The 22,285-nt window shown below is 38.7% G+C and overlaps 1 protein-coding gene across 1 annotated transcript in view; it reads right to left on the bottom strand.

The window, feature by feature from the left end:
- The window catches only part of LOC123311362, a 1,278,848-nt gene that overhangs the window by 81,526 nt on the left and 1,175,037 nt on the right, over nt 1-22,285 (bottom strand). The window contains exon 29 of the mRNA XM_044895271.1: nt 4,686-5,029. Coding sequence (XP_044751206.1) covers nt 4,686-5,029 — 344 coding nt within the window. The remainder of the gene's footprint in view (nt 1-4,685; nt 5,030-22,285) is intronic.

Raw genomic sequence — 22,285 nt, 5'->3', positions numbered from 1 at the left:
TGAAAGAAGTAATCCAGGACAGAAGTTGCAGACATCACGCAAAACTCGAAAGCCATCCTAACGCCCTAATCCGACCACTGACCTAACCCCAGATACCAGACGACTGAAGAGAAACTGGCCAGCAGATCTGAAGGATGCCTGAGGACCTATCACTGGATAAGACCTCATAACGCCACTTAGGAGCCTACAGCTCTGAACCAGCAAACAGGCCCATAGAATGAATACATTCTGATTGCTTGTATACGTACTATAATAAAAAAAAAAAAAATTTGGGATGTATTAAACTGAAATTACAGCACCATAGGATAAGTATAACTATCTCTCAGTTTATCGCTTCGAATTTTTTGTATCAACTTAGACTTGACATGTATTCAGAATCTCCGGAAAACCAAAGAACAACTGATATTTACCAGAATATTGTTGAAAGTATACATCAAGCAGCAAGAGGAGCTATTGGAAAGAAAAGAAAATTCAACAGTGCAAAAATATGGTGGAACGGTGAAATAGAAGAAATAATTGCACAAAAGAAGAAAGCTTATATGAAGTGGATCAAAACAAGGCTACAGGAAGATCGGAATGCTTACAACGTTATGAACAGAGAAACACGAAATAAGATTAACAAAGCAAAGAACGAAATATGGGATGAAAAATGCCAAGAAATAGATACATACATAGGGGGAAGGAAATCTATAGAAGTGTGGAAGTTTATAAAAAATGTAAAATCAACAGGAAAGGAAAAATCCAACATAAGCGTAATCCGATAACAACAATGGATACAGCACTACACAGAATTACTTCAGGAACGACGTCCACAATACAGAGAAGAGGAGAACCCATTTTAAAATTCAAGGTGAGAAAATTGAAATTGATATGGAAATGGTGGTGGAGAATATAAAAGTTCTGAAACCGGGTAGATCCTGTGGACCAGAAGGGATATATGCGGAGCTCATCAAGAACGGTACTAAAAAACTTTTCCACCTGCTCACTACAATATTCAGCCGATACATAAACGGTGAGGATGTTCCAGATGCTTGGAAACCGGCTTATGTATCCTCAATCCATAAAAAAGGGAAAAAAAATGTATGCTCGAAAGGCTCGAAGGCATCTCAGTTACAAGTACGCCTAAGCAGACTATACGAAAGAGTTTTAAGAACCCTAATAGAAAAAAAAATTGACGAAGAGAACAATGTGGATTCAGAGCTGGAAGATCTTGCACGGACAATGTGTACTGTATGAAAGAGATAATTGAAAAAAGAAGTTCAGTTAACCTAGCAACACATATTTTATTCGTAGATCTAACCAAGGCTTATGATTCAATACCTTGGTGTTTGCTATGGGAAACACTACAGATAATAAATATAAATCAGACTTTGATTGGGGAATGGAAGAATCTATATTATGGCTCAACATCTAGAATTAAAATAGGAAACAAATTGTCAAGTCCATTTTATGTCAATAAGGGCTTACGACAGGTATGCACCATATCAACCACTTTATTCAAAGTATATATAAAAAATGCTTTAATGCAATGGAAGCGAAAATGTTCTGGGATAGGCATACCCCTGAATGATACAAACATTTACACTTTACAATTTGCGGATGATCAGGTGATAGTCGCAGGAGACAAAGAAGATCTGGAATACATGACACGCAAACTAAAAGAAATATATGAATATTGGGAATTAGACATGAACCTGGAAAAAACTGAATAACTTTGTATAGGAGACGACAAGAGTGTACTGGATATTGGGGGTGCAGAAGGCATACAACCTTGCGAGGAGTTCAAGTATTTGGGAGTGAAGTTCGAAGTTCGAAGTTCGGCACAGATGACAATGAGATAAGATCTAGAGTAACAGAGGCAAGAAAAGTGATTGGCTGTTTGAATGGAATATTGTGGAGCAAAAACATAAGTAGATCACGAAAGTTCAACATCTACAATACAATGATCAAAAGCCAACATATGGGTCCTAGACACGGAGACTGACAGAAATAAATAAGAAGAGGATAGAAGCTGCAGAGATGGATGCGTTGAGGAGATCGGCTAGAATATCAAGAATGCAAAGAATAAGAAACCAGGACGTACGTAATCAAATGGGAGTAGAAGGCACAATCATGGATGATATAGAGAGAAAACAACTGATCTGGTATGGACATGTGCAACGGATGGGACAAACATGATTACCGAAACAAATAAAGGACTGGATACCAAATATAAAAAGACGAAGAGGAATAAGACCAAAGAAAAACTGCTTGGAGGGAATACGAAAAGCAATGAGCGATCGAAACTTACAAATAGGACAATGGGAAGATCGCAAACATTGGAATCTAGGCATTATCGGGTATGTGGTCAATTTTTAAGTAAAACCAGCCAAAAATGCTATGAGTTAATCTTTACTTCTCAATATTTCGTTGACAGTTTTCAACTTCTTCAGAAGAATCTGTAAATTATTGGACGTGAAACTGTGAACAAGACAAACTACAAACGAATTACTTACAAGATGTACAAACATTGACTATTTCAAACCAAAAACGACATATTAGCAATGATAATCTCTTCGGAGATAAATATTAACAACAATTAGTCATCTTCATTACGCAGCAAGGTGAGATAATAATGTGCTGCACATACGTTTTTAAGAGAACAACGCTAGATATCAGTACCCTCTATGGGTTGACAATTATACTATTACAAATCATTCAAAATCTTACTATAAAAGACACTCATTTGGTCCGTGTCTGATTTGAAATTAATTGTGTGGTTTTTTTTTTAATCTGTAACATCTCGAGGAATAGCCTATTTCTATAATTCGAATTCGTCTCTAACACTTTTACATATTCCATCCCAAATTCGAAACTGTGTCCCGTTTCCTGGCAGTGCTTAACAACAGCACTTGAGTTCTTCCCGATGCGGCAACCACTTCTGTGTTGAGTGATTCTTCGTTTTAACCATTGTTGCGTTTGGCCCACGTAACAACCATCACAATGCTGACATGAAATCTTATACACTGGATCTGTGCAAAATTCCTTTGGCGTCTTTTCTTTTGTCTTCGAGAAAGGGTCCCCTAATTTTGTCAAATAATATTTGAGAAGTTAGATGTCCTCGAATTTACTCAAAACCCTGTAAGATTAGGCGTCATATTTTTGAGGAATGGAATTTTCGTGAATTTAAAATTGTTTTATTGTATAATACTTGTTGCCGACCTTAATTTCCTATTATGTATCAATCTATTAGAAATATATTTAGGGTAACCGTTAACAAAAAAAAATATCAAACAAACTATACAAACAAACAATTTTGAATTCAAGAAAATTTCATTCGTTAAAAATTTGATGCCCAATCTCACAGGAGTTTTAAGTAAATTCGAGCCAAATATAATTTGACAAAAGTAGGGGACTCGAGAACTAAAGAAAAGACGCCAAAGGAATTTTGCACAGATGCAGTGTATAAGATTTCATGTCAGCATTGTGATGGTTGTTACGTGGCGTGGTCCAAACGCAACAATGGTTAAAACAAGGAATCACTCAACACAGAAGTGATTGCCGCATCGGGAAGAACTCATGTGCTGTTGTTAAGCACTGCCAGGAAACGGGACACAGTTTCGAATTTGGGATGGAAAATGTAAGAGTGTTGGAAACAAATTTGAATTATAGGAATAGGTTATTCCTCGAGATTTTACAAATTAAAAAACAACCTAATACACTTAATTTTAAATCAGACATGGACCAAATGAGTGTCACTGTATATACAGTTCTACAAGCTCTATGACAAACTTTGACAGATGGTAGCTATGATTATTCTGACCATTTTTTTCCTATGAGTATATCCGATTCGTTTTTGTTTAAAAGATACAAGCATTTGAAAAATCATATTTTTATGTTGAAGTCATAACAATAAATGGAAATTTTGAGGATAAATTGTTCAAAATGTCTACCTTCGGCTTGAATGTAATCTTCACATTGACGAACTAAAGATGCCGTAACGCGGCGGATCAGATTTGGGTCGTTTCGTATTTTGTTTGCTGCATCTTGAATTCTATCAAGTATGTATAATTGTTGATGAGATTGGATTTCAACATAATGAACAAGCTGCTTTCACGTGTCCCCATAAATAAAATTTAAGGGATTCAAGTCATTCGAACGCGATGTACCATTGTATTGGTCCTCCTTGACCTATTCATTTATTCAGCCAACTGACTACTCCTTCTACGTGGTAGTGCACCATCGTGCTGATACCACATATTTCAAACAATGCTGAGCTCTAAGTAATCAATGAAGTCAAAAAGGATGTGCTCCAAAAATTTTTATACAAATCTGCATTCAAACAATCGTTTACTGGCATCAAATCGTTTTTAGAAATCCTATCTAAAATGTTTACGCTGAAACGTTGCTGAAATCGTCTTTGTCTAATGGTATATGGGTTCTGCAGTGCCAATACATGTTCATTTATGGTTATTGTTGATACCATTCTCAGTGGAACAAGTGTCAAAAAAGTAAATAAAAAACCGATATTGTCGTCCTACTTAATCAAAACAGGAAAAAAATTCAAATGCTTGTAACTCCTAAACAAAAACTAATCGGATCTACGTTCATAGGAAAAAAAATGTTCAAAAGAATTACAGCTACCTTCTGTCGAAGTTTGTCATAGAGCTTGTAGAACACCCTATATAGTGAAATTAGTGCCTCACCTGGTGCGTCTGTGATAGTCTTACTCCTCCTTCTAAAGTTCCGTGTATTTTCATCACCATCTTGGTTTAATTGATCGTAATCTATATTTCCAGCAGAGTGCCGTTGAGTGGGTTTGGATTTTTTCACTTTTCCTAAAGTATGGGATCCTCCGGCAATAACGATAGTATGTCTAGCAGTTGGTCTTTCGAGAGTATGACTGCTTAAACCTTCCGCTTTGTGTCCAGTCACTAGAAGAATGCCAGGTCCACTTCCTGGTTTTGTAGAAGGAATTGACATGTTTCTCACTGATTCTCTGATAATTTGACGTATTGTTTTCAGGAAGGCATTCCTGAAATCCGCCGTGCTAAAAGAGAAATGGAATAGGTTATATAAGAATGACTAATTTTTTTTAGAATTATTCTTGAAAGATCCATTTAATAGTGTTCGAATGCACATCTTTCTTCTTCTATTGATGAATCAAGAGCTTCGCTACACGTTCATGTCGTGTGCATTAGAATCGAAGGACTGAAACAAAAAAAATTCTACAGAAAGAGTATTTGTACATTGTTGTCATCCTGTAGATTAATGACTTATTGTAAAACCATATTTGCTCAAGTCAGCCTTTCAAAAAATATATATAAGAATGAGTAAGGCGCTGTCAGTTCATTTCGGATTCTCAGTTCAGATCATACAGTTCATTTTTTCAGTAGTCGTTGAGGTTGAAGATTGTTTCTACAGGGTGTTTCATCGACAACTTATCGATGTCGAATTCGATGAGGCGTTGTCGGCAATCTAATTACATCCGACAGTTTGCGTGTTAACAAGATGTACATACAGAGAATACTGATCATCTTTGGTACAGATTTTCAACTATTCGACTTAAAGATAAGGCAGGAAAAAAGGGGAAAAACGGGATTATTGTCGAGTCGTGCGCTTGTCGTGAGCTTGTGGTACACTGATCCACTGATCCACCTACACAAAAACAGATTGTCTTAGCAGAGAAAACATTTCTCACTTCGCTTTCCCTGGAGTTTCCCTTGAGCAGAATGACGTGCGGGCAAATGAAATCTACTGAATCTCAGATTTTCTGCTCTTTTCAAATATCTCCATCAAATCCAAAAATTTTGAATCCCAGCTTGGAAGATGTCCCATATTTTTCAATAACGGACCTGAAATTTTTTTGGAATTCACTGTGCAAGTGAATCATATATTCCAATTATCAACCGACTATACTGGTTGGTTCAAAAGTTATCACAAATTGAAATTTTAGGTGAATACATGAAGCACCCTGTCTCTCAGTCATGGAATTGATTAGACCTATCATATATGGGTTTTTCGGACTCACCTAGTGTAGTTCTAGCTGGTTACTGTATGTTCAATTACCAATGAAACACCCTGTATATTTATTTTTATGACTTCCAAATGCATCACATTGAAGTAGTAGTATTTTTATTCGTAAAAAAGTGACATATCTACCAGTGAAACCAGATCAATTATCAGAGTGGTTATAACTGCAGGTCTTAGGTAGCTTTATCTGCTGACAGCGACCCTATTTTTTCTTATACTTGTGTTCCGTGTGTTTCGACAGTAATACAATATAAAAATTGGTGCCAGCGGTTTGATACGTGGAGGAGGGCCAGACGGATACCTAAAGCAGCAAAAGTCAGCAAAATACCTAAAAGAGCAAGATACCTGAAGGAAAACCAACACGATACCTAAAGAGGAGCGTACAAGGACCAGCAGGATAACTACTGGACTGCAGTCACCGTGTTTCTTCTGTTTGGTGAAGTACAGTGAATAGTTCAGTGTCACTCGGTGGAGAAGATCACATCTTGACCGCCCCTTCATGATCATAGCTTTTAATGGGAAAAAAACAAAGCAACAAGACAAATCTACTTCCCCCTTCTAAGACTGGATCTGAAGATTCACCAGACTAACAAAGTCTATGCAGATGAATTCACCTATGTTAATATTTTTTCGAATATAGAAAAAACTTTCAATTCGGAGTCAATTATGAGAGGCTTCCGGATAATACTTTATATCCAGACACCTACCTCATCATTCCCATCTCATTAATTTATCTGTCAGTAATGGCGTATTTTCGAGTCTTTTAAAGACTGCGATGGTTATTCCTGTTGTGAAGAAGAAAAATGACATTCATAACATTTACAACTATGTACTGTCCTATATTTGTGCTCAGTGTTATGATGGACTTTTTCGCATTTTGGCAGCTTCTTGCCTTTGCTTGCGCACCATTGGGGCTATCAGTGAAAATCAGTGAAAACCCCGTCACAGAATACAATAGAGAGCCGGGGTAGACTTCGAACATCAGTGGAGATGGGTATCTTTGAAGACTGGGATGAAAGCGTCTTCTGAGTCTCTGCTTTTCAACGGTTTTAAGTGTTGAAAATAGTGCTAACCTCTCCTTACTGAAAACCTGGTTTAAACTGGATCTTAGACTAAACTCCTATTGGCAATATACGGCTACAAAAATAACATAGAGTTCTTCATTTCACTTGAATCCAATAATTTACAATTATTCACAAAAATAATGTACAACGATCGGATATCACCTCGCGGAACTTGTACGTGAGCAGTTAAGAAATGAAGGTATAAATCAGCTGGAGTTAATTCAAATTTAAAAACCAGGCAAGTAACTCCACTTCCAGTCGTGGATCGGTAACAGCTGTTGCAGTGGCGGCTCGTGATCTAGTTTACTAGGAGGCTACTTTTAGAATAATAACAAAAATATGAAATTTTAAAACCAGTTTACCGCAAAATTTGATGCAATTCATAATTCTTTTTGAAACATACCTGTTCTTATCTACTTGCTCGTTCTGCTTGATAATATTATGCCGGTAAGCTGAATCTAATTGAGCCGCGATATTAGTCGTACCCAAAAAACCTAATTCTTTCGAACAATTCACATGCTTGGCAGATAGCTCATGCTTCTCAATTTTTTCATTAAGGTGCTTCAAATCTCTAAATCCTGCCCTTCCCCACACGTTATCACTTCAAGCGGAGTTTAATAATAAGCAAGGAAAGCAAAACAACGCATTCACAGTATCACAGCCACACATATATATATATATATATATATATATTTTTTTTTTTCCACACTGAATCGTGGTTTCCGTGTTACCCGGGCGCGAACGCCAAGAGCAATTCCGTGTGCTAGTAGGGATAAATTATTTTCCGTATGATGTTGACGGTTCCCAAAATAACAGCTTTCTGCATCCACATGATAGTATTCCTTGGTAAGTCTAGTTCTTGTAGGTGTAGGGTGGTCTTTTTATGAACGAGACCATTAACGCTTATTATCAAGGGCATTATGGTGACAGTTTTTAGTCTCCATATGTCTTTCATTTGCTGTGCCAGCGCCTCGTACTTTGTTATTTTCTCGGCATAGCTTTTGGCTAGGTTGTTATCTTGTGGCACAGCGAAGTCAACAATCAAGGCAGTCTTTCGCTGCTTGTCCCACACTACCATGTCCGGTCTATTGTGTTCCACACCTCGATCGGTCACAATTGTGAGGTCCCAGTATATTTTATAATGTTCGTTCTCCACTATTGTCTGGGGTGAGTAAATGTGGTGAGGCACGAAATGTTGAGCAAGTTGTTTTTGAAGGCACAGCAGTTGATGGACGACCTTACCCATATTGTTATGCCTGACGAGATATCTGGTTCCCGCTATTGCCGAACATCCTGAGGAAAGGTGCTGGATTGTTTCCTCGGCGGCATGGCACATCCTACATTCGGTAGTATCAACTTGTTGTTGCATTATGTATTTCACATATGTTCTGGTTGGAATAACTTGGTCCTGGATTGCCAGGACTGTTCCTTCGGTTTCGGGGAAGAGATAGCCTTGTATCAGGTAAGCATGAGAGCTCTGGTGATCTACCTCTGGCTGATTTAAGCTGGTGAAAAACCTGCCATGTAAGGGTTTGGATCTCCATCTTTGTTTTAATTTTTCAGGTAGATATTCTCCTGTGTCGTTCTCATCGATTATTTCGTTGTACTGGGCAGAAATCCATTGGTGTACAGGTAAGTTGTTTTTCCTGAAGTATTCTTTCATTTTTCTTTCTTCTCTTCGGAAGATCTGTTCCAGGTTACCGAGTCCACGTCCGCCATCTTTACGTGGTAAGTATAGCCTTTCTATTGCCGATTTCGGGTGCAGCATACCGCGTTGAGTAAATGATGTTCGTATTCTTCTATCGAGTTTTTCTAAATCTGTTTTGGACCAATTGAGAATTCCAGCAGTGTGAGCGAACGTGGGGATCGCCCAGATGTTTATAGCTGTGATTTTATTTTTCGCTGACAGTTGCGAATTGATTATTTTCTTGACTCTCCTGATGAGTTCCTGTACAGCATTATTTTTGTTTTTCTCATACACTTGTCTTGAGAATCGTCTTGTGTAAGAAGTTTTTGGAGTTTTTTCTGCCTGGGTTAAATTTAAATCGGGTGTTCTATTCCCGTTCTTTGTATATATGTGTATATATTTTTTAACTCATATTGTTTGATATCATGTAATATAAGTGACAATGCAATTTTATGCGCGAAATTGTCTACCTCGATTTCTGCTCATATTCTGACCCCATCTTGCTGACTCTGCGCAATGAGGTCAATATTGCCAGACTTAGGCCAGTCAAGAAAGAAGAAGAGTGCAGAGGCCACGCCCCTCTTTTAGACCACAGAGCAAAAGCGATGCCGGCGAGAACACACTTCGACCAGTCAGTTCGTTTCTGATCACTCTAACGAAATCAGCCACACTTAAGTCGACAGCACGCTCTACGCTGCTCTACGTGACATACACAAAATACACGTGCTTCCTACACTAGCCTACTGGTAAGTCTACTCGCATTATTGATACTTAAAGTGTTTGTCAGTAATTTGACCATTGCTAAAGGTTTGTATTTCTCAGTGCATATATCTCAATTGTTGTGAAAATTAGCCACACTGTAAAACTGAATTAGCGATCCGAATCATCATTACTTCCACTCATCAATTGAATTTATTTCATGGTCCTTCGGGCCGGATATTGCTAATGTTTTTGTTTTTTCTTTTCTCTTCAATTTTCGCAACATTGAGATAATCTTGTCTGGGATTTCCAATTCTGAAGTAACGGCGTAGGAATATTTGCTTTGCATCGAGTTTTTCTATTTCGAGCTTTGCAGTTGCATTGTAGTATTTTTTTTTCAATTTTATTATTGCTGATTTCTCAAAATATATACACATATCTGAACGACTCAATTACCAAACAGGAATTTTGGATCGATTAGGCACTTACTGGTCTGCTCCATTCTGCTCGTGCTTTCACTTCGTTGGAGTAACCTCGCTTACTTAAGGGTGATCATCCCGACTATAGCGCCATTTTTAGTCAATGATCGAATAGTGGTGTGTATCATTCAAAAATTCTCGTTTCCTTATTCATTTCTCGTTAGTTCCGCCAGCCAAATCATTCAATATGCCTCTTTCAATCGAAGAAAGAATCGCTCGTGCAGACGCTTTGAGGGAAATCGCGATAAACCAATTGGTATTAATCGAAACTTGCGCATTCAATGCACAACAGGACGAAAGCCATATTACAAAATTCGCGATGGCCTTCAAAAATCTTAAAAAACTGCAAAAGGACTTCGAGAAGCAACATCTGGCAATCGCGGTCGCCTTAGCAGGAGATTCTGCGAAATTACAGGCACAATCCGAAATTATGAACGATTTTTGCGCTAGGTGCCTCGAAATAGAAACAACCTATCATACGCTCATAGCGGATAAACAGATAGATCAACGTTCTAGAACCAATACGACAGCGTTTCAAAATACCTCAATCGCCAACACCAACGATTGCATCCGTCTACCGCGAATTGAATTAAAAGAATTTTCGGGTAGCATCCAAGAATTCCCGTCTTTCATTGAACTGTTCGATACCTTGGTTCATGGCAACGACAGGCTTTCCGAGATAGAAAAATTTACGTACCTGATCTCTAAAGTACACGGACCACCGCATGCCCTTATTAGAAATCTACCGATCGTGTCGGCAAACTATACAGTCGCTTACAATGCGTTGAGGGACAGGTACGACAATAAAAGGCTAAGAGCGGTAAATTCCTGGAAACAGCTAGAAGGTTGTCCCAAGCTTCAAAAGGGCGACTTTAAATCTCTGCGATATTTACTAGACACCTTCTCAGAAAACTTGGAAGTTCTGAGAACCATGCGGTATGATGTGGACAGCTGGTGTTTCATCTTGTCGAATATGTTGCTGGATCGTTTGGACCCGAATACGAGGCGGGAATTTGAGAAAGGTCATGCTTCGAACGAAATTCCTAAATATGTCGACGTGAGGAATTATATTTTGGCACAGTGCAAGGCTTTAGAAACCTTCTCGTTGTGTACAAAGGCTCCGGGTGAAACGCCTAAAAATCAAAGCGATACGAGTAGAACAACCCAACGCAACGCTTTACTTTCAAAAACGAAAAGGGACGTAGATAAACCTATAAAGAGCACTCGGTGCAGTTTATGCGAGGGTGAACACTCCATACATAATTGTGCAGAATTCTTGAATATAAACGCCTCTGAACGTTTCCAGGTAACGAAACAGAAGAGATTATGTGTGAATTGTTTATCCAATAAACATACGTCGTCAAACTGTCCTTCCAAATATCGGTGCAGACAATGCAAAGGGACTCATCACACCCTTTTGCATTTCACTGAGAATCTCGAACGGTCCAACACTAATGCAGAACAAGAGCCCACACACCAAACGGTTGCTATGTTCACGAAAGGTGAACACGAAGTTTTATTGTCCACCGCGTTAGTGAGCGTTCGCGATGCCTTCGGTAATATTCAAACAGCGAGAGCGGTTCTAGATTCGGGTTCACAATCATGCTTCGTCACAAAAGGTTTCGCAAATAAATTAGGTCTCAAAAAACTTAATATAGCTGCTACTCTACATGGCCTCGACAGAATGCATATGCCGGCTAAGTCGGGCATTCACTGTGTGATCTCTGGCGAAGATTCTACAGAATTTCAAGCGGATTTCATTATTTTAGACCAAATTTGTGATTCATTGCCTGTCACCGGGTTCAATAAAGACAAAATCCCATATTTACGTGGCTTAAAACTGGCAGATCCGAATTTCAACAGAAGGGATAAGGTTGACATGCTTTTAGGCGCCGAAATATATCCTCTTGTTCTTAAGGAAGGAAGAATTGTATTGGATGCAGATTCACCGGTTTGCTTAAATACTTCATTCGGTTGGGTGGTAACGGGCAAACTCGCCTCTCTTCAAAAAACTCAGTGCACCACGCCACGTCCCATTAAAACCTTTTTTGTGAAATATACGACAAATGACCAACTGAATGATACTCTGCGACTGTTCTGGAAAACCGAAGAAGTCCCCGAAGCAAAAATAGAGAATCCAGAGGATGCGTTTTGCGAGAATCACTTTATTCAAAACATTAAACATGATGAACGCGGCGGATTTACGGTTTCCCTACCCTTCAAAATAAACGCACCCGATTTTGGAGATACTCGTTCCCTCGCAATGCGGCGATACTTGTCATTAGAAAGACGATTGATGCAAAATGCACAGAGTCGAATCGCGTATACAGATGTCATCAACGAATATCTGAATAAAGGTCATATGACAGAGGTAGAACCACCCACAGTTACGGAACTGAATAGCACGTTTTATATTCCGCATCACGCCGTCCTAAAGGCAGATTCTACATCTACACCACTCAGAGTGGTCATGGACGCAAGCAGCCACGTTCCGGGAAAGATGTCACTCAATCAGGCGCTATATAGTGGCCCTAAATTACAACGCGACCTAGTTGAAATTCTGATAAACTTTAGACTCCACAAGTATGTTATGCTTACGGATATCAGACAAATGTTCAGAATGATACAAGTGGAGCCCCGGCAAAGACAATATCAACGTATACTGTGGCGCCCTCATCAAGACAGTCCGATCACCGATTACCAATTGAACGTCCTCGTGTTCGGCATCACGTCATCTCCTTTTCTAGCAATCCGAACGCTCCTGTATCTTGCTGATAAATATGAAGATTTCCCGTTAGCTTCACAAATTTTACGTACGCAAACTTTCGTGGATGATATTACTTTCGGAAGCGACGATCTAGATATGATTGAAAACATGCGCGATCAACTTATTGGATTGCTTAGCAAAGGTAAATTTGAACTGAGGAAGTGGGCATCCAATACAAGATCCCTTTTGGACGGATTGCCTGAAGAACACATTCAGAATATAGATTTTTCATTCGATTCCGAAAGTAACGTTTCCTTGAAAATTCTTGGTTTGAAGTGGTCCCCAGTAAAAGATCAATTTTTCTTCACGTTTAGAAACTTCGATTCGAAATGTACTAAAAGAACAATGCTCTCGGAGTTGGCACGCACATTCGATCCGATGGGAATTTCGACCCCCATCACCTTTTACACGAAGATACTGATACAGCGGTTGTGGACGTTAGGCCTGAGCTGGGATGAAACACCGCCAAAGGATCTTGTCGATAAGTGGTCACATTTCAAGAGAGACCTCACGGTGCTATCTTCCTTCGCACTACCACGGCATATCGATTTTCGCGACACGTATTCATGTCATTTAATTGGGTTTTGTGATGCTTCCATAGAGGGAACATGTGCGGTCACTTATTTGAGAATTAAATACAGAAGTTCAGCAGTCAAGACGCATTTTTTGTTAGCGAAATCAAAGGTTGCCCTCTTACAATCAGTTTCTTTACCTAGACTGGAATTAGATGCTGCGGTTCTTCTAGCAAAATTGTTGAATTACGTAACAGAGGTACTCAAAGACAAGATATGTCTGACGGATATCTATGCCTTCAGCGACAGTTCCGTGGCCCTTTCTTGGATTAAAAATTCACCGCATCTATGGAAAACGTATGTCGCAAATAGAGTGGCTTTCATTCAGGAAAGAGTCCCACCTAATAAGTGGCATCATGTATCCTCCAAAGATAACGCAGCCGACTGCGGCTCCAGAGGCATTTTTCCGTCTGAATTATTGTCACACACATTGTGGTGGACAGGTCCTCAGTTCCTTTTAGACGAACCAACATCCTGGGTGAAGAAAATTCAAATTCGCGATAAAGATTCGATTGAAAGCGAGCGGCGAAAGATAACACTAAGCGTTCAAGTGAAGCAACCGAACATCTTAGACACGTTGCTTGATAAATACTCATCTCTCCACAGAATTAAACGCGTTCTTGCCTATATCATCCGTTTCAAGAATAGATGCCTGAAACGCCAGCATGCAACAATTGGGGAGGTAGATTGTCTCACACACGGCGAGTTGCAAAGTGCTCTCGTTTCAATCATAAGGCACGAACAAAGAAAGTATTTCGGAGATGAAATATTAATGATAAAAAACGAAGAAAGGCTACCTAAATCGTTGAGGGTTCTAAATCCCTTCATGAAGGACGACGTAATAAGAGTCGGTGGCAGATTGCGTAATGCGGACATGCCGTACGACAATAAATTTCCGATACTCATACCTAGTAAATCGGTTTTAGCCAAATTACTCATTACCGAAATACACGTTCAGTATATGCACGCAGGTATAGAAACAACTTTATCTCTCTTAAAGAGAAATTATTGGATATTGGGCGCCAAACGAATCACTCGACGTATCGTCGGCAACTGCATACCGTGTTGGAAGGTTCGTCCCACAAGTTTTCTTCGGCCAATGGGCAATCTTCCCGATTTTCGAGTAAAACAAGCGCGACCTTTCCTTAACACCGGAGTTGACTTAGCCGGACCCTTCATGATAAAAATGGGTAGAATTCGGACCAACAAGACATTCAAAGCTTGGATATGTTTATTCGTATGTTGTGCAACGAAAGCGATTCATATGGAATTAATCTCGGAACTCTCTTCGGATGCCTTTCTAGCAGGTTTCAGACGTTTCATTGGCCGGCGCGGGATTTGTAAAAATATTTATTCGGATTGCGGAACAAATTTCATCGGTTCCGATAAATATCTCAAAAATATTTATGCCCTCGTAGCAGAAAAGGAAGCCATCCGTTGGCATTTCAACCCGCCGTCAGCGCCACACATGGGGGGACTCTGGGAAGCGAATATTAAGGTGGTAAAAACACATCTGAAAAGGGTTACGGGATCTCAGATCTTGACATACGAGGAAATGAACACGGTGCTCGTGCAGATAGAGGCGGTTCTGAACTCGAGACCATTGACTCCTTTGAGTTCCGACCCGAACGATTTGTCTGTTTTGACACCAGCGCACTTTTTAATTTCAGAACCACTAACAACCATCCCAGACCCAGATACCTCCGATGTACCCATAAACAGATTAACTCGTTGGCAACTGTTGGTTCGCATGCGTACGGATTTTTGGAAAAGATGGAAAACCGAATACTTACACACCCTTACTCAAAGATCGAAATGGCACTTTCCAGATAAGTCAACGCCCAGAATAGGCGACTTGGTTTTGATAAAATCAGATAATGAACCCCCACTAGAATGGGCTTTGGGAAGAATAATCGAATTAAATTACGGCACAGATGGTATTGCGCGAGTCGCCTCAGTGAGAACCGCGAAAGGTATATTGCGTAGGCCCTTGGTCAAGCTGTGTCCCCTGCCCACGTATTGAGTCGTTGAAGAATATCTTCCTTTCTTCAAGGGGGGGAGGATGTTCTATTCCCGTTCTTTGTATATATGTGTATATATTTTTTAACTCATATTGTTTGATATCATGTAATATAAGTGACAATGCAATTTTATGCGCGAAATTGTCTACCTCGATTTCTGCTCATATTCTGACCCCATCTTGCTGACTCTGCGCAATGAGGTCAATATTGCCAGACTTAGGCCAGTCAAGAAAGAAGAAGAGTGCAGAGGCCACGCCCCTCTTTTAGACCACAGAGCAAAAGCGATGCCGGCGAGAACACACTTCGACCAGTCAGTTCGTTTCTGATCACTCTAACGAAATCAGCCACACTTAAGTCGACAGCACGCTCTACGCTGCTCTACGTGACATACACAAAATACACGTGCTTCCTACACTAGCCTACTGGTAAGTCTACTCGCATTATTGATACTTAAAGTGTTTGTCAGTAATTTGACCATTGCTAAAGGTTTGTATTTCTCAGTGCATATATCTCAATTGTTGTGAAAATTAGCCACACTGTAAAACTGAATTAGCGATCCGAATCATCATTACTTCCATTCATCAATTGAATTTATTTCATCGGGAGTCGCGGTCTAGCCAGCAGTTTGATACGGCTTTTTTCCGACAGCGAAAGCCTCGCGAAATCAGTTTTTAAAATATTTTGAACACTACTGCCCGCCATGATTTCAAAACGTAAACAAACACGAACACACGCTAGGTTGTCAATGCGCTAACGGCTAGAGTGAAGCGGATAGGGGCGACTTTTATCGTAGCCCTTTTACTCGTTAAAACGACCGACACGAAGAGTTGCGGGTGGAGCCGAATGACTGTCCGAATGCAAGAAATCGGGGCTATACGATTCATCGCCCCTGTAGGGACGGACTGCTAGATTATTTATTTATTTATTTATTTGACATTGGGAACACAAACAGGTCAATGACCCATAAACAGTATCCACAAAGTACAAAGATGAAAATAAAAATCAGCGACAAAAAAATCAACCAAAGACAACAACAAAAAATCACTGCATCAAAAAATGTTTCTTCAGTTGAAGCTTGATGTTAGCACAATGAAATACATCGATAATTCGTAGCTCATTGCAGGCTCGGAACATTCTAATCAACGGAGAGTTTTTAGATGCATTTGTCCTTCTAAATGGTACATGGAAAATTTCAAAAGATCTTAAATTAACATTTGGAACATTAATGTTTACCTCCCGCAATAAATCCGGTACCTGCAACTCACCACTTACAATTTTCCTCAACAAAACTACATCGCCTATGCAGCGTCTATTTTCAAGCGAAATCAAGTTAAAATGTTTTCTGGCCATATAATAAAAATTGACATTATCTCCTGAAGCAGAAAATTTACTTCTATAACTTAAATATTTCAGCAACTTATTTTGTATTCTTTCGATTCGTTCTATATAAATCCTATATTGCGGGTTCCAAACAACCGAAGCGAAATTTAGTCGGCTAAAAACGTAGGCATAGTAAATACTGAGAACCGGCTTGATACCTCTAAAAACCCTACACCCCCTAAACAGAAATCCTAACATTCTACTGGCGGAATTGACAGTACTGTCGATATGAAATGAGAAAGTTAACTTTCCATCCAGAATTACGCCCAAATCCCTGATGTGATCAACTCTCTCCAGTGTCGCCTGATCAATACTATATTGAAAACGAATAGGGGCTTTATTACGTGTGAATGTAATTGTTTTACATTTAGAAATGTTTAAAAATAAATTGTGCAAGCGACAAAACTCCGAGAACCTCTCCAGCTCCCCTTGTATGATCATACAGTCCTCTATAGATCTGACAACGTAGAAAATTTTCAAATCGTCCGCATAGAGAAGCACTCTACATCTATGAAAAACGGAAATAATATTATTGATATATATCAAGAAAAATAAAGGTCCGAGATGAGAGCCTTGTGGCACACCAGATGGACATGTGAACTCAGCCGACCTACTTCCATCCACAGAAACGAATTGCACTCTATCAGTCAGATAGGATTCGCACCAGTGCAAAAGACTACCTCCCACACCGACCTCAGAAAGACGACGACTGAGAATTCTATGTGAAATTTTGTCAAATGCCTTACTGAAGTCGGTGTAAACAGCGTCAACCTGCAAACGCTCATCCATTGCCCCCTCCAAAACGTTCATGAATAACAAAAGGTTAGTCTCTATGGACTTTCCCTTCAAAAACCCGTGCTGTTCTGGGATTATCTGATTTTTCACTAAATTGTATAGATGAGCATAAACAAGTTTTTCAAGGAGTTTGGAAAAGACGCATAATTTGCTTATGGGGCGGTAATTTTCAATAATAGATCTATCGCCACCCTTGAAAATTGGGACAACCGATGCAATCCTCCAGCGCCGAGGGAATCTGCCCGTGCGGAGGGAGAGATTGAAAATATGTTCAAGTGGAAAGCATAAAGCAGGACAATTTCGTACGAAGTATGATGGAATACCATCAGATCCGGCACCTTTACTTTGATTAAGGGACCTTAAAGATTTTTCGATTTCCTTAGCAGTTATGACAATGTTTGAAAGGTAAGCAGGAGAATCAGCCACAGTAGAGTCAATACTGTTGGGTGAATTTAATGGATCAACAAAAACACTACTGAAATACTGAGCAAAACTGTTACAGATGTCTACTCCGCCCGTGCTAACTTCATCTTTATATAGCATCGAAGAGGGAAGCCTGCCATGTCTACTTTTGGCTGATGCAACATTGAAAAAAAGCTTGGGATTATTGGGCAGTTCATCTTCCACAAACTTAATATATTTAGAATAATCACTTTTGATCAAGATCTTCGACAATGCTCTGAGACGCCGAAACTCTAGTAAATCTTTTGTATTATTATAGATCTTCAATTTTTTATGGATTTTATTCTTTTTCTTCACTAACTTTATGGTGTGTTTAGAAAAATATGAGGGAAACCTAGAATTAATGTACTTCTTTGGAACGAAGTCCTCAATAATACCATCAAGTATACCATAAAATATGTCTAGATCAGAATCAACGTCTCCACTACAAAGCAATTCAGGCCACGGTACGGAAGACAATTTATTGTTTATGCTATCGTAATTGCCTTTTTTGAAATGATAAATACAAGTACTTGATTTGGAAAGATATTTAATATTTAATTGTAGCATAAACTCTAATGAAGGATGGTGCTTGTCTTCTCCCACCAATGGACTGTTACATGGAGTAACCTGAGACAAAAGAAACTGATTACACAAGACCAAGTCCAAGATTCTACCATTAGTGTTGTTGACACTATTGAACTGCATCAGCTCACATACTGAGAGTGCATCTATGAGATCAGAATATTTTGCCTCTACATTATTTGGTTCAAAGTATGAATCGTTGGCATCTGGATTGCCTATCCACCTAATGGAAGAACAATTAAAATCTCCGCACACAACAACCACATCACGTTCTATATTATTCTTTAGGGCAGTTAACTTTGAAGAAAAACCAGCACTGACACCAGAATCTCCAGGAGGCAGGTAGACGCAGCACAGAAAAATTCTAGTGGATCCAATCATTATCTTAACCCACAGATCCTCCCTTATGATTGAAATAAACAAAACTGAAGGAGTCGCATGAAAGTCATACATTAATAAATTATTATATAAATAACCGTGGAATGTAATATTTTCATTTAAAATCGTATGGGAAGGTAAATCACATAAAAGGGTTGATTTCTTGTATGGGGGGCTGTAGCCCTATAGCCCTCACAGACCAGCCGCCACTGAGCTGTTGGTACCTTGATCAAACTGCAGTGCGTCCTCACTCTCTCTGTCTCTTCGGGATGGCTGCTTGTCAAATAGCGACCATAGAGTCCGTTAACTGAAGTTGACGGCGTAGATGTATCACTTCTGTGATCGGTTAACCTAACCCTTTCTGCCCCGTGGCAAATGCCATCACACTCATTACAGATTTATAGGTACAGTTGGCAGGCATAGTTGCTCGAATCACTACCTGAGAATCTTACTGTAGAGATTTTAGATGACAAATATTTCGATCATTTCTGCATCAGTGGTGTTCTATTCTTGCGAGAGGCGATTATTGTTCACTCTATAAGCACAGATTTAGATAACCTAAAGGACGTTTGCTGAGATCCTATAATTCTGCATTTTATAGAAGTTCAGGTGTTTTCTTAAATAACAATAACAACAATAACAACAACTTTATTCTCAGAATTTTCAACACAAATATACAAAAAAAAGAGATACCGTCAACAATAGAAAACAAAAACAAATTATACTATAGTGTTCACATAGGAATAGTTTAAAAATTCTGAAATCGAGTAAGGTTCGATATCTATAATTAAATTTGTGAGTTCTTTTTTGAATTTGGCGAAATTCACCATATTCAAAATATTCTGAGGTACAGTATTATAGAATTTTATACACATATGCTTAGTATTTTTTTCAGTTAGTGTCCTTTTATGTATTATGTTTGGAAAGAAAAAGGGTACAGTACGTCTTGTGTTATTATGATTTTTTAAATCCTCAAAATAATGTGGATTTTTTTTCATAAAAAGTATGCTTTCCAGAACGTATAGTCCATAAAAAGTGAGAATTCCATTCTGTCTGAAATGTCCTCTGTAAGTTTCTCTAAATTTCAGTCCAAGCATAGATCTTAAAGCGTATTTTTGAATAACAAATAATTTACAGCCATCAGAACCATTACCCCAAATCACTATTCCATACCTAAGTATGGAATCTAAACTTGAGAAATAGATGGATCTTAAAAGTTGCCTGTCTACACGTCGGGATAACACCCTTATCATATACAGAGCACTATTTAGTTTTTTACTCAATTGATGTATATGTTCGGACCAATTCAATTTATTATCGACATGAACTCCCAAGAATTTGGTGGATTGTGCTATTTCAACGAGTATTATTGAAATGGATATTTTCTGGAAAATTTTCCATAGATCTATTAGTCCTGAACATAATGCACTCAGTTTTATCCACATTGAGAAGGAGCCCGTTTCGACTACACAAATTGCTGATGATAAGATCAAAAACTATCTGCGTTTGCTAATGCAGTATTTTATGTCTTCCTTTTTAATAAGTGCATTTGCGTCATCCACAAACATAAGAATATTAACCAATGTGCTGAAGGCAAAAAATTTATATATTGAATAAAAAGTGGGGGCCCCAAAATACTCATCTGAGGTACACCCATATTAATGGAAACAACAACTCCGGATGAATTGTCGTTCCAGTAATGTGGGTTAGTGATGAACTAATATAGGAGGTCTCAGAGAAGTCGAAATAACCAAGTGCAACTGTGGACCGGTTTCGGGATCATTTTCCCTCGTCAGTACAGTTACAGTTTAGCACTGACTCTTCCGAACGGAGGAACGAGATCGCTAAGACTACCATCCTCCATCGGAAGATTCAGTTGGATTTAACGTTCAGACGCCGAAGTGTGAACACGCCCGTGTGAATACTCCGGAATCGTACTTATTAACTGATAGTCTCTTAAAAATCGCGGCAAAACACGAATTAGTGAAAACCTCAATCAAGGGCAAAAGGGATTTCGCTCACCAAGTCCATCGATAAATTTAAAAAGATGGATCAGCATCCATGAAGCAGATCTAGAATTCATATCTCCCAAGAAGACGTGCCGTAGACCAATCCCAACAGAACCGAAACCAACTGAATTGACCAATAAATTTGGTATTCTCAAAGATGTAGAATCCATGGAAACGATTCACAACAACCCCTTGGAACTACCGCCAACCCAAGCGAAACCAGTAAAAAGATGCCCAACTATCACAGGAACTTCGAAAATCGAAGACTACAAAAAGTTTCATCAAATGGGAATGAAAAATTCTCAATCATCCCTCATGACTTACGCAAATCTGATTTGGAGTAAGATGACTAAAACCATTCGAACCATTTCGAACAAATCCAGTGAAACTAAAATAAAAGAACTTAAGAACGTTAAGAAATAAACTTTCAAGAAAGGAAAAAAGAAATTTTTCAACCATAATAAAATTAGAAAAGACCTCCCAGCTTAAAAATTATTTTCTTCGGAGAATAAAACAGATTAATTCAACATTTAATTATGTGAATTTCACTGCCTTTTTTATTTAACCCATCTGAGCACTAGTTTGTGTTTTCTTCGCACACTCGATATGCCTTAGCAAAAAACTACGCACTCATTTAAAACTTATGTAAGCATGCTCTTTTTAAACTTTCAGACTAGGTGAAACATTAGTTAGGCACTAGTATCCAAAACTATATAATGTCAACATTGTATATATCCCCTTGTATATATAGCCCAGTAGCGTAGCTTAAAAACTTTAAATCAAAACAACTGCAAAGTAAAAAAAAAAGTTGTGTTTTCTTCTTCGGAAGGTTCAGTGCTATACTGTACTGATGACCGAAACCAGTCTACAGTTGCACTTGGATATTTCGACTTCTCTGGGACCTCCTATGTTAGTTCATGACTAACCCACATTATTGGAACGACAATTAGAATAGAATAGAATAGAATAGAATAGAAAAGTCTTTATTTCAAATAGAGAAACTTTACAAGTAACTCGAAATGAAACAGGGTCAAAATTTGGAAACTGATTTAAAATTGAAAAAACTCTTTCAGTGAATATCGCTCCATTTTCAGTAGCAGCTGGAAATATAGCCTCTTGAAACTGTTCAATGTCGTCTCTGCTCTTATTTGGGGTGGCAGTTTATTGAAAAATTTTGTGCAACAGTACTCAGCATTCCTCTCAGTTAAAGTAAGCCTATGTTTTGGGTATTTCAATTCAGTTGTTCTTGTGTTGTATTTGGTAATGGTTTTCCCTTCGAAGTAGTCTCTATTCTTATAGACAAATAACAGACATTCCTGAATTTAAATGGCGAATGCTGTTAGTAAATTGTTTTCATGGAATTTTCCTCTACATGCTTCTCTGAATTCTAGTCGGT

Source organism: Coccinella septempunctata, chromosome 4 (genome assembly GCF_907165205.1).
Source record: "Coccinella septempunctata chromosome 4, icCocSept1.1, whole genome shotgun sequence".
In the NCBI taxonomy this organism is placed as follows: Eukaryota; Metazoa; Arthropoda; class Insecta; order Coleoptera; family Coccinellidae; genus Coccinella; species Coccinella septempunctata.
The sequence above is the reverse complement of the archived record's forward strand: the minus strand, read 5'-3'. Positions and strand labels throughout refer to the sequence as shown.